The 14,361-nt window shown below is 40.4% G+C and overlaps 1 protein-coding gene across 3 annotated transcripts in view; it reads right to left on the bottom strand.

The window, feature by feature from the left end:
- Positions 1-1,307: 1,307 nt before the first annotated feature.
- RFFL (ring finger and FYVE like domain containing E3 ubiquitin protein ligase) overlaps positions 1,308-14,361 on the bottom strand; it is an 82,744-nt gene continuing 69,690 nt past the window's right edge. For all 3 annotated transcript variants that reach the window (XM_075850396.1, XM_075850398.1, XM_075850399.1), the window contains exons 3-7: positions 10,419-10,760; positions 7,195-7,272; positions 6,066-6,276; positions 5,130-5,150; positions 1,308-3,156 (exon numbers count right to left, since the gene is read on the bottom strand). In XM_075850396.1, coding sequence (XP_075706511.1) covers positions 2,978-3,156; positions 5,130-5,150; positions 6,066-6,276; positions 7,195-7,272; positions 10,419-10,760 — 831 coding nt within the window. In that variant the 3' untranslated portion in view covers positions 1,308-2,977. The remainder of the gene's footprint in view (positions 3,157-5,129; positions 5,151-6,065; positions 6,277-7,194; positions 7,273-10,418; positions 10,761-14,361) is intronic.

The following is a 14,361-nucleotide window of genomic DNA, read 5'->3' as shown; positions in this document are numbered from 1 at the left end:
GTAATCAAATAACCTATAAACAGGTCTTACATTTTCGGCCTATGCATGTAAATAAACCTGGTTTTGAGGGTTCAATGTGCAGTCATTCATGCAATACGTCCAATGATTAGTACACTTGATACAGTGAGATATGCTAACACTTAAAAAGGAATAAGAAAACGTGTGCTTTGTTGAAAACAAATACAAAGAATACAGATTCTTGACAATCACATAACTTTATTGAAAAACAAAAGAAAGCAGAACTCTAACTTAAATATATCCCACAGACTGGAATTGGATTATCAAACTATTAATATGATAAAGCTAAGTGGTGAGAGGCACAAAGGGCTACTGCAGCCACAACGCCCATTAGTCCAGTTTCAGGGTATAGCCCTTTCAAAGAGTATCACAGGTAGCAGCTGAGAACATCAAAGTCACTGGCACATCTCTGATGTACTTAAAGAGGCTCTGTCACCAGATTTTGCAACCCCTATCTGCTATTGCAGCGGATAGGCGCTGCAATGTAGATTACAGTAACGTTTTTATTTTTTTAAAACGAGCATTTTTGGCCAAGTTATGACCATTTTTGTATTTATGCAAATGAGGCTTGCAAAAGTACAACTGGGCGTGTTTACAGTAAAAGTACAACTGGGCGTGTATTATATGTGTTACATCTGGGCGTGTTTACTTCTTTTACTAGCTGGGCGTTCTGACGAGAAGTATCATCCACTTCTCTACAGAACGCCCAGCTTCTGGCAGTGCAGACACACAGCGTGTTCTCGAGAGATCACGCTGTGACGTCACTCACTTCCTGCCCCAGGTCCTGCATCGTGTCGGACGAGCGAGGACACATCGGCACCAGAGGCTACAGTTGATTCTGCAGCAGCATCGGCATTTGCAGGTAAGTCGATGTAGCTACTTACCTGCAAACGCTGATGCTGCTGCAGAATTAACTGTAGCCTCTGGTGCCGATGTAACCGACACGATGCAGGACCTGGGGCAGGAAGTGAGTGACGTCACAGCGTGATCTCTCGAGAACACGCTGTGTGTCTGCACTGCCAGAAGCTGGGCGTTCTGAAGAGAAGTGGATGATACTTCTCGTCATAACGCCCAGCTAGTAAAAGAAGTAAACACGCCCAGATGTAACACACATAATACACGCCCAGTTGGACTTTTACTGTAAACACGCCCAGTTGTACTTTAGCAAGCCTCATTTGCATAAATACAAAAATGGTCATAACTTGGCCAAAAATGCTCGTTTTTTAAAAATAAAAATGTTACTGTAATCTACATTGCAGCGCCTATCTGCTGCAATAGCAGATAGGGGTTGCAAAATCTGGTGACAGAGCCTCTTTAAAGAATAATGCAACCGTACAAGTTCACCACCACACAAGTAGACTGACTTCTAATTGTTAAGATATGAGATCTATTGTCCTACCTTTACACGGTCCCATTTTGGCCATGTACACAAACATCGATCAACGAGACAGCTCATTGATTGGAGCTTGCTTGCTCCTTTCACAAGTAGCTAGTATGGGGATGAGCGCGCATTGCTACGATCGCTCGTCCACATACATGTCTATCATGTCAGCAGCACGTCTCCCTGTTTACACCGACACTGATAATATTTTAGGCTGACGTAACGATCAGCCAATGATGGAGCGTTCTCTCATTCATCAGCTGATAGTTGCCCTGTTTACACAGGGAAATTATTGTTTTCTCGATAATTGGCCCGTATAAAAGGGCCCTAATACTGGTTATACATACCGTAGTATCACTGGCTACTCATCAGGGTTTGCAACCTGCATTATCTAAGCAGGTTTATGAGTTAAACACTAGATCTTCTACAGCTCATGAATGTCAATGTGGTTGAGCGGGGACTGAAGATGTGTGTGGTCCAAATAGAAAATCAATGCTCGCAATGAAAGGCAAGATTGGGCTGTGCCTGGCTGATAAGGTTGAATAACCATCTCTATTGGCATGTTACACTCAATATGAGTTTTCACAACATAAGACATTAGCTTGCTGTATCATTTATATTAGTTTCTGTGTAGGATGAGCACTATATTGCTTATGGCCTTGTCATAATGGAGACTAGCATTAAAGGCTGAGCATTATTATATAGCGCGTTAACAGAGTTGGGCTATGTATTAAGGCACATTACTGCTTTTGCAAACCCAAGTGCATTAAAATATTGGATCATTTAAAAAATAATTTCTTCCTATAGACTTCTTTCCTTAGCAAGGAAACATCTTTAACAATACACATAAAGCAGCATCAGACAGAGGAAGGTAACGATCCATCAGCCGTTGAGTCCACAAGTAAGGAAGGCCTTGCGGCGAAATAGTGTTTTTTATACAGTTCTTCCCGGAATGTGATGTCATAAAAAGGTAAGTGCCACAAATGGTAAGTACTCTTTCTTGACAATTACGAAAGAAAAAAAAATACTTCAGCATTAAGGGCATATTGCATCTTGCAGTGCAAATACAAGGTAAAAATGAGTCATTAAAAAGAGAATAAGACTCATCTGCAATTCCTCCCCTAATTAAAAGGAAAGTCCAACTGAGAAATGTAATGCAGCTGCAAAGAAACATTCCGCTTTGGTAACTTCTTGTATCCAAAAACATAACGTCACAATTCAACATGCCATGCTCCAATCAAATGTGTTTATATCCAACGTTGGTCTATCAAAAATACATTTTAGGAATAAAACCTACAAAAGGTCTCTGTAGGAAAGCTTAGCCAAAAACAAAATGGCTAAGGCAACAGTGTCAAGGCACGAATTACTTGATCATGTAAAAAAGTTGCATAACTTGTACCATAATTGTTGGTCATCACACACAGCAGGACAGAGGTACATGTGCCAGATACTGAAATCCAGGAAAAAATAAAAAACATTCTTAATGAAGCACCAACTCATGAGAAATCCTCATTTAACTCTTGGTACATCCAGCATTGATTGATATATGCTACATTATATCTCAACTATGCTGCTGACTCAGGATCGGAAGACATGGACAGCCCTCACTACGTACTGTCGACAGATTGGGCATTCACTCATACGCTTGCCACACTTTGTGCAGGTCACCATATGACCACATTCTAAAAGTACACAGTCGATGGGGGAATCCATGCAGACCTTGCATAGGTTTTCATCACCAGCAGGGCCCAACTTGCCTGTAAGAACAAAAACATTGAGCCAACATTACTTCACAAAAGAAGACAGAACATTAGCTAGAATTTCCACATATGATGCTCATTCGAGTTCCTTACTCCGAGACAAACAGGATTTCAAATGGAGCTCCGATTCTAACATATGAACCTTACAAAATGATTTGCTGTTGAATTAGAGATTATGGGGACTTCCTATCAGCCTCTCCGCAGACCGATTTACATGCTTACTGTTGGCGCTGAACTGTAAAGTTGATAAACATAAATGGGCAGTCTGGAAGTATAGCCCAGTTAACACGCAACAATAATGGTCACGAATCCTTTGCTTCTAAAGCATCACAAAAATATTTGCCTAGTTTTAATCCATAAAAAAATAAAATAAATTAAGGATAGAAAAATATCACTTATTCCTCATTTTCAATACATACACCACTACAAATCAAACTTAATTATAATTGTACGAATGAAAAATCGTATCTGATTGACATTTCAATCAGTTGTTTGAAAAAGGACTACACGTAAATGAAGCTTATAGACATAATAAACTAGTGATGGTCATGTGCTGGAAATAGATGAGGAATAAAATTTCCTATAGGCCTAATTTAGAATAAAAGGAAAGGCAGCACTCCAAATTTGTAAAAGTGGTTTGTTTAATCCATATGAGACGTTTCGGTCCTGTATAGAACCTTTCTATACAGGACCGAAACGTTGCATATGGATTAAACAAACCACTTTTTCACTTTTACAAATTTGGAGTGCTGCCTTTCCTTTATTCTATTATAAGAAGATCCTTGGCCTGAATCTTGGGATTTTCACCCGCTCTGCACATTGAGCATGGAAAGACGCTCCTGCACGCTGGGCAGTAGAGGTGCTGTGGCAACCATACCATTCAAGGGGAGTATAGCGCTCGGGTCCAATTCTAATTTATAGTACTCATGCACCATACTCTCCGGGAGTCATGCGGTTGTGCCTGCAGGCCTACCATCCAGCGTGCAGGATCGTCTCTGTATGACCAATGTTAGGTGGAATGGGAGATCATAAATGGGTGTCCATGTTATGTCATTAGTCAATTTCTAGTTATTGTCTTTAAAGTGACATTCCAGCAGAGGGTCACTTTCAAGAAAAACGTCAGGGCATGTTCACTTTGCTCTCAGTAATCTTGCTAGTAGCTAAGGGCTGATGTCACCATCATTAGCAACAGGGAAAGTAGTAGTCAGAGAGAATTGTATAGGTGGTTTGTGCCTAACCCGGGACATGAGCAAAGTTTAGTGAAGGGAGCAGGTAAAGTAGACACGTGACAGCATTGACATGCACCTGCCTAGAGGTGCGCTCCACACTAAAACACCAGGGATGATAGATAGTAAAATAGGAAATTAGTCTAAGAATCCATTTGTCTGCTGCAAGGCATAAACTGAACTCGTAACATCCAAACACCGGTTATTCTATTACAGATTAGCTACGTCCTCATTTACCATGTTTGGACGTGCTAGCAGAATCAGCCCATACACTCTTTTATATTTATTGTCGTAAAATTAAGGTTCATGGTCGTTCAAAAACTATCCAGATGTACAGGAAAAAAAAAAAATACCTTTAACCACAGTGTCAGAGTAAAGTGGCACAGGTTTCTATTTAAAGGTGATCTCTGGTTTATATAAAACAGAGCCAAATATTTCTACATTGTTTGTTCTAATGTTTGTCACTAGCTGTTGCAACCGTAGACAACTTATGTATGGCTCTCATGTCCATGGACGTGATCAAATACAATTCAATGTGATCTTAAGTGAATCTTTTCCGGTCCCTTTAATCTTCCTCGGAGGGTATATGACCTGCATCAGTGTCCTGACGGCTCAGCACCTCCGTGTCAGCTACATGATACAGCCATGCATGACACTATTGCCCCGTCTAATCCTACTCACGAAGGGATAGTCAGTTCAAAAGGTGACAATGACACTGCAGATTAGGTATGGCTAGTTTCTTACCGTCTTCTTCTCCCATAGTAGCTAAGAAAAAAAACAAAACAAAACAAAAACAAATATTACACATAGTAGCATTCTAACTTCAAAGTAAAACTACTTGGAAAAACCACTGCAGAATATACCGTTCTGAAGTAACTTGCATTAAGACTGTATGCTTTTATGTAATATGGTACGATTAGAACTGTATAATGGGAAAATGACTGTTTGTGTCATACAATCAATGTGATGACGGAAATGTAGATAATGTGTCAAAACGAGACAAAAAGTTATTATATGCACAGGTAATTACATAGGGACTTAATCATGGAAACTTTCTTGCTACACTCGGAATATGAATACAAAATCACTACAAATTGTAACTGATCTTCTAATTAAAATGGTTGTATGAGATTAGGTTTCCTTCCAGAAGCAGCGCCACACTTGTTCATAGACTGTGCATGGTACTGCATCTAAGCCCCAGTTATTTGAATGGGGCTGAGATGCATCCAAGTTAGGCTACATTCATACGAGCGTGACAGATTTACATGCGTAAAATAAGCACGCAAATCTGGTCCGTGTGCGTTACGTTATTGCATCTGTGCTTTGCAAGTGGCATGTGTTTTTCACGCACTCGCAAAGTACATTTTATTTTATGGAATTGATGCGCACATCACGTACAGCACACGGGTGTGCATCCGTGTGCTGTCCGTGGTTTTCACGCACTGATTGACTTCAACGGGCGCATAGGTGTGTGAAAACGTATAGGACATGCAGCGAGTTTCACGCAGCGCACTCTCGCTGCATGTGTGAACGGCCCCATTGAAACAAATGGGGCCGTATCCTGTGCGTGATTTAAACGCACAGCACACGGACGAGTTTTACGCTCATCTGAATGAGCCCTTAATCTAATCGTATACAACCCTTTACAAAATAAATAAACAAATATAAAGTTAGTTGTACCTTTTTGTTGAAGATCCTTCTGGTTGTGGTACAATCTGGTTACACGTTCCATTAGTTCCCACTTTTCACAGCAACCCTTGTAATTCACAAAGTTTCTAGCTAAAATTTCCTTTAACTGCCGCACAGACAAGGATTCAATGTCATCCAAGTTGCTAATGTCTGAGAGTGAGGCCCTCCTTCCAGGCACAAGTATCTCTTCAGAGTCTGTGGACTATGGATGGGAGAAAATTACAGAGGGAAGTCAAAAACGTTTTGTTTTATTACTTCTAGGGTCAGTTAACACATCGTTGTTTGGTGCGGCCGAAATCACTCCCATTCATTTCAATGGGATGTAGAGGGATTTTTTGTGCTTATAGCCGCTAACGTGGAAAAAAAGCAGAACGTTCTTTCTCACCGCAGTTTCCACCTCTGACCTAGCATTGAAATGAAAGGGAGGCAGGAAGAAACCCACAGCGCTAGTTTGAGTTTTTTTCACGCCGTCTTCTTGCATTAGATTAAATGGTCGCAGGCAAAAAAACAAAATGTAGCGAAAAACACGGAAAGAAGAGTTAAAACATCTGGCAGTTAAAAAAAAATAATAATTCTGCCTACGAAAAACAGGGTGAACAGGGTCATATACCGCTTTTTTCTTTATGCACTTTCTAAAAGGCTATGGGCACCTTTGAGGGCATTTTTTTTAAATAAATAGATTAGTCAGTGTGTTTAGTGTAACTTTGTAATTATTCTTTATTAAAAATAGTTTTACTTTTTGAGATACAGCTGTTTTGTATTCTCTATACAGAGCAGCTGTATCTTTAGTTTTACACTGAATCAGTCAGTCCAGCATCCACCTGTAACCGATCACTTCTAAATTCATAACTTAGATGTGACAGATTACAGGTGGATCCCGCGTGAAAGGTCCACGGGACTGACAGATTCAGTGTAAAACAAGTGATACAGCTGCTCTGTATACAGAATAGCTGTATCTCCAGAAATAAAATGATTTTTTAATAAAGACAAATTACAAAGTTACACTAAACACACTGACTAATCTAATCTATTTATTTAAAAAAACGCCCTCACAAGGTGCCCATAGCCTTTAACACAGTTGTGTCTAGAAATCACAACTTCAAAGGCTAAAGAATGCTACCTCATCCTCATCTTCAGGTTGGTCATATGTCAGCACTTGTGGCCTGTCTTCTGGAGTTGAAGATATATCTTGGGCTGGCTACATGAAGGAAAATATGGAGAAAACATTATCAACATGTGCAGTTATTTTACTTATATACAGACTGATAAGGCCGTAATAAAATTATGAACGTCCATGGACTTTTTCTTTTATGCTCAGCCTTTTTTCACAAATAATGCATACTAGACGACAAGAGTGGCACGGTTTCTGCAAAAAGAAGCATACCATTTTTTCTTGCAGGCAACCCACTTAAATTGGATCCAAGATATTTTGGTTTTGTAATTAAAGTGGGTAAAAATATGAAAACAGTGCAATTTTACATGACAGTTTCCCTCTGTTTTTTAGAGATATGTTCACACGCAGCAGATTTGTGTTTTTAAATTTCTGCACCTGTTCAATCCATCTGAATGGGGCTTGCAAAAAAAAAAAAAAAAACACACACATGCCGCAGAAACAACCTCATTCAGATAAATGAAACAGATTATTTTTAAGTCGCAGAAATATCAGCAGAAAAACAGCCACGTGTGAATTTACCCAAAAGTGTGTGGTTCAATGAACAACATTTACCAAATATTAATAATCGGATTCTCCCATATATAGACAATGCTAAATGTGTGACATAGATAACATGACCTAGGACCAAATTCTCTATTTTTATTCTGCACTTTTGCTGCATCACAAACTAGGCAAACAGTATCGGGGACTCGGAAGACAAGTGGAGGCAGGGAGTACAGCAACACATTCTGGGCGAGTCCTATGCAATATTACATGGGTACACAACACCAATGTAAAGCACATCAGGACCACTTAGCATATACATTTTTCTAGAATTTACCAACCGGTATCTTTTCACCAGATGGCAGCATGCTAAATAGAGTTGAAACTGGATAAAAGGGGTCAGCATTCATATTTCTAGCACAGCGGACACAATGACAAAGATTGGTTCATTTTGGGAAACGAAAGTCAATACAACCTTCTAATGACAAACTGTGACCTATAACACAATAACGTGGATCTGTACTACACTTATCCCAAATACATATACTATAGCTGATGGGTAAAAGCGTTGCAGCATATCCATTCCTTAAAGGGGTTGTCCAGGTTGGGGGCTGTTTTTTTAATATTGATGAAAGATCAGTATAAAAGCAGAAGGCTCAGACCACTGTATAGCGTAAATTCTGCAGTATTGCAGCTCTGCTCCTTTCTGAGTGAATAGGAGCAGAACTGCAGTAACCCAGTACGGCCGCTATACAGAGCCTTCTGCTTCCGGCACCGACCCTACGTAGCACAGCTGATAAGTGCGGGGTCGGGGTGTCAGATCCCCATCGATCATATACTGTCTTATCCTGTGTAGGTCATAAGTATAAAAAAAAAAAGCCCCCAACCTAGAAAACACCTTTAAGGCATAAAATTCAATAATAGCATCTGCCATAGATGCCAAACTATGATCCTGCGAAAGTTTCAAACCAAAAAAAACACACTCTTGTAGTAGATTAAAAGTGTAAGCGATATGCAAGGTATATTTTTACTATATGCAGTCAAGACCTCTAATAACATCAAATTGAGAAGTTTGATAACTTGAGCAATAGTAACATGAACTCTAATTGATTTAACCAGAATAGATTTTGAAAACCAGCTGATGCTGCTCTCAAAGATCACTGACATATATTGATTTCAACTGGGAAAGTGGGCACAGAGTAAAAAAAACCACATCGATTATTCTAAAATGGACCGCTATACAGGACATTGGGAAAGCTTCCATTTCTTTCCACCATCATTGTCTTTATTGGATACAAATGGAAATCGTGAATTTAAAACCACTGTAACTAAGGAAGACTGAGTTCCAGTGGCATTATACAAGACTTAATCAACATTTCTATTGTTATATTCGTGCATTTTCAAACTCCGCAAGGAGATCTTAGGCTCTGTTTACACTGAGAAATTTGCATGCAAAAAAAACCTGCCTCAAAATTCCTTTCACCGGCATGCACTTTCTTGCTGCAGTTTTCGTGGAGTTTTTCACCTGTGGCCATTAATTTCAATGGGAGGTCAGAGGTGGAACCGTGGCAAGAAAGAACATGCCGCTTTTTTTCCTGCGAGTGTCTAAAAGCCACCGCGGAAAATAACGCCTCCGTCTCCCAATTAAATCAATGGGAGGTGGTTGCAGACATTTTCTGGCACTGATTCAGACGCGGTTCCCGCGTCAAAATCAGAGCCAAAAACTCTCTGTGAACCGGCCCTTAATGACTTCTTTACCATTTTACTATGGAATTTACTTATACAATTACTATGGTTTACAGACGCAAATGGAACTAAGCAGGAGCAAAATTTTCCATAGGCCAAACTCATCTCTATGTGCAGCCCCTTTAGACAATACATATACGGCTAAATCCACACCTGTGATATGGCTACTCATAACGAAAGCCATGGAAGTGGTTTAGAGGGGTCGAATGACTGATCCGAACTGTGACGGACGGACCACATTGACTTAAAATAATGTCAGTTGGTGTTTCCATCGTTTTGACGGTAAGAATAACGTTGCATGCTACGACACCAAGTATGCGAAGATTCAATGGAACTTATGATGGAAGCACCGAAAGCAGGTGCGAACATAGCTTAAGAAATGTAACTATATTATTTATTTTAAGATACAGATGCATCTTCCCTTACTTTCTTTCTATGCCGACATGTCCCAAGATGTTGAACAAACGTAAAAAAAAACATATACCTCTGACTGATGCCATTCGTCACCCATAAACTCCCATGTTCAAAACAAAAGCACACAAAACAGCAATCCAGTAAAAAAATGTAAAAGTTAACCATTTGTGTGTTTTAAACATAGGAGTCTATGGGTGATGAATGGCATCCATAAGTGGAATCAGTCACTCATAGACTCCCATGTTAAAAACGTATACGTTTTTTTAAGGTTTACATATTTTTTTATTGGATAGCTGTACCGGATGCCATCCGTCGGCCATCTGTCACCTATAGACTACCATGTTAAAAGAACAAATTCTGTTAACGCATACATTTTTTTTCTGGATGGCGCGAGATTGTTTTAAATTGGTATCCCGATTAGTACAAATTAACGCAATATAAAAAAAAAAATAAGGGTGGACACATCTATACATTCATCTGTAAGATATTTAAACTAGTTCTACATCAAACACTTGACGATCACTTACTGCTGGAATGTCTTGTTCTGTGCGTATTTGACTTGAACCAATATCTGTCATTGGACTGTTCGGATGAGATGAATACGATGGAACATTCGTCACATCTGAATAGGAAACAGGTCTCAGAGTCAATACGAGCTGTACCAGGTCTTCTTTCTCCCGGCACAAGTCTGTAGGTACATCTCTCATTGATAAATAGTCCCGAAGATCTTTTACTTTGAGTTTGAGTAACTCCTCACGGTTGAAGGAAGTAGAGCGTATCCTTCGGCACAGTTGACAAAGAGGTAGGCCATCATTAAATTGTATTAGACATGTTGCGCAGAAGTTATTCCTACAATCCATGCAGGGGTTCTAAGGAAGATATTAGAGTAAAATAATTAACCAATATAATTATATATATATATATATATATATATATATATACACACACATATACATATAAAAATAAAACTACATATGCACAATTGTGGGACATATGTGAGCACAGCAGTACAATCCGTTTGTCTCATTGTATAGAAATACATTGCTAGGATGTGGTTTACAACAAAACATGTGAAACTCCGCACAATTACAAGCTATAGGTCAAAGTCACGCACTGTGTAACAAGGTTGAGGATACACACACAGTAACCCGATTGTTAAAAAGTGAAACCACTTTATCCGGGACAGTTAAACAATACACGGTTGACGTGACAACTTGGGTCAGCAGATCCTAAAGCAAACAAAGAAGTATTTCTGTAGTGAGAGCTGTATACTTTGGGATACAGCACAGATCATTCTTTTCAGAAGGATTTTACTTTCAGGGGACAAAGGGTTTGTATTTGCAAGGCCAAGATACAGTAAGTGAATGCAAAGGAGTTAGATTCCTACCACAAAGACAATTTGTTGGGGAGAAGTTAAGGTTCATTTACATGAGCAGATATTCATATTAGCGATATTTAAAAACTTAACACACAACATTATCAACTCAATTATAGTTAAAAATGTATCCTTTGGTCGTATATTTAACGGTCACATCTGCTATCAATCAAACGATACGTGTTCACATACCGCAATGTCAGAATGACCATCAATTATTTAAATGTTTGCATAAAAAAAATAATTTGTATGATTAACAAGAGTTTAATCGTTACACCTGTTCACATTAGTCACTTGCCGACATTTGAGGTAACTGTGCGTCATGGTCGGCAAGGGGTTTCCGCAAAAATTTAGTCAGGAGCTGAGCCCACGACATCAGCAGTGGATGTCACCTCTATATTATAGCTGACTGTCTGCTGGAATTGGAGCGAACTCCCATCCCGGCCGATTAACCCATTAGATGCCGCTGTTTATTGCGACCACAGGATTTTCGTGGTTTGTAGCCCATTGGCCCACCTGCGATACTATCGGGGGGCGATGGTTGCCATGACAGTTGGAGGCCTAACAATGGCCTCCAGGTATGCCATGAATGCCTATTAGGCCTCATGCACACAAATGTATTTTTGTCCTCCCGTAAATACTGGCGTAAATACGGGTCCTTGGTCACACGTATTCGACCCGTATTGCACCAGTATTTACGGATCCGTGCCCTTAAATACGGGTCCGGTGTCACCAGTATTCCACCCGTATTTACGGGCACGTTTTCGCTGCAAAATTGCCCTGCAGTAATCGGCAGCCCTTCTCTCTATCAGTGCAGGATAGAGAGAAGGGACAGCCCTTTCCGCAGAAAAATTAAAAGAAATTCATACTTATTCATCCCATGTGACTGCTGCAGCCAATCACCGTCTGTAGCGGTGACGCGTCCCTCTCTTGACATCCTGTCCGACCTCCCTGGATGATGCGGCAGTCCATGTGACCTCTGCAGCCTGTGATTGGCCTGTGATTAGCTGCAGCGGTCACATGGGCTGAAACGTCATCCCGGGAGGCCGGACTGGAGGAAGAAGCAGGGAGTTCTGGGTAAGTATGAACTTCTATTTTTTTTTTACAAGTTGATCTATATTGTGATCGGTAGTTTCTGTCCAGGGTGCTGAAAGAGTTACTGCCGATCGTTTAACTCTTTCAGCACCCTGGGCAGTGACCATTTACTGTCGCCGCCTAGCAACACTCCCGTAATTACGGGTGCACACACGTAGTCACCCGTAATTACGGGAGCCCCATATGGGCCTGCCCGTGCCGTAATTACGGCCTGAAATAGGACACGTTCTATATTTTTCAACGGCACGGGCACCTTCCCGTAAGCATACGGGGAGGTACCCGTGGCCAATAGAAGTCCATGGGCCCGAAAAAACGTGCCGTAATTACGGGCGTTTTTACGTTCGTGTGCATGGGGCCTTAGTATGTAAAACTGACAGTTCAAACACATTGCAGTACATACATAGTATTATAACAGCGATCAGAGGTTCAGGCCTTCAAGTCTCCTATTGAGCCTAAAAAACGCGTTGCAAAAAAAAAAGTTTGATACAAAAAAATAAAATTTTACGGAATAAATCCAAAAAACACTCTCCCCCCCCCCCCTTTTCAGATTCTTTACCATTAGAAAAAAAATTCAATAAACTACATACTTGGTGTCGCCGTGTCCATAACGACCTGAACTATATGCATTTTGTGCTGCTTTCTGAGGCATCCAAGCCTGCTTCACATTGCCAGATAGGTTCCTTTAGGCTGAGTTTACACAGGGCGGATACGCTGTGTAAAAGCACATAGCGTATCCGCCCTGTGCGCCGCATGGAATTCTGTCCACCGCAGAAAACTGCAGCACTTAGCCAGCCTGCTTCTAGGCTGATCCCCTGGGATGATGTTTCATCCCATGTGACCGCCGCTACAGACGGTGATTGGCTGCAGCAGTCACATGGGATGAAACGTCATCCCAGGAGACCGGCCTGGATGAAGAAAGACTCCTGGGTAAGAAGAAGATTATTTTTTTCCTGAGTTGCGTTTTTGCAGCGGAATCGCTGCGAACCCGCCGCAAAAAAAAACGCAACAACTGCTATTTGATGTGGGTTTTACCTCCCATTGAATTCAATGGGGAAAACCCGCAACAAATAAGTAGTGTTTACCCAAATACAAATGACCTACTGCGGAATAAAATTCTGCACCGCAGGTCAATTTCTGAGCATTTTTTCCGCTCAGTATTTACACAGCGTGTGGATGAGGTAAGTTTTACCTCATCCACTTCCCTGCTACTGTGTTTGCGGTGAATTTTCCGCAATTAATTCAGTTGCGGAAAATCCGCACTATTTACACAACGTGTGAACTGACCCTCATAGTGTAAATATTCAACAGGTCTGGCAGTAATCATGCCTGGGTGTGGCTAGTAAAATTGTAATTGACAATGGAGTTTGGTTAACTGGTTGATTTAGTAAATAAGGGTGCAATATATATATTATATATATAGCAATAGAAAGCAGCAGCACTCACTAGAAACAAATGTGTAGGTGCCAAGCAAGTCGTCCAGATCCAAGGACAAGGCAGTATATAAAAATAGAAATCTTGCAGCACTCCAAAAGTGTGAAAAATAAGTGGTTTATTCACATTTACATAATTCATCTCATTAAAATACAAATAAAGTGCAAAGTGACAGAATTACAGAGCATTGTGTATATGAATGGTATCAAGTACAATCAAAATATTGATACATAAAGTGCACGTGCAGATACATTTAAAATAAACAACATTATCGCATAATAAACATGCAATAATACAGGATTACAACATAATCAAATATACAACAGTTGTGTCAGAACTAGTCACATTAGTTCCCCTCACCAATCAGAGCTTCAGGACCTTCATCATCCAAATTGCGTACAGGCTATGTGTATCACAGCACTCAGTACACAAAGCATGGTATTGTAAGATATGTGGGTGTGTGGATCTGCTGGGATTCCCCATACACATTACATTGTGTTTGGTTGGATCCTAGAGTTCCTGGGGACTAGTTCCCTCTTGACCACGGAAGTGTGGACAGGGATCTAGTA

This window comes from Rhinoderma darwinii, chromosome 2 (genome assembly GCF_050947455.1).
Source record: "Rhinoderma darwinii isolate aRhiDar2 chromosome 2, aRhiDar2.hap1, whole genome shotgun sequence".
Lineage (NCBI taxonomy): Eukaryota > Metazoa > Chordata > Amphibia > Anura > Rhinodermatidae > Rhinoderma > Rhinoderma darwinii.
Note: the sequence above shows the minus strand (reverse complement) of the source record. Positions and strands in the feature narration are given on the sequence as shown.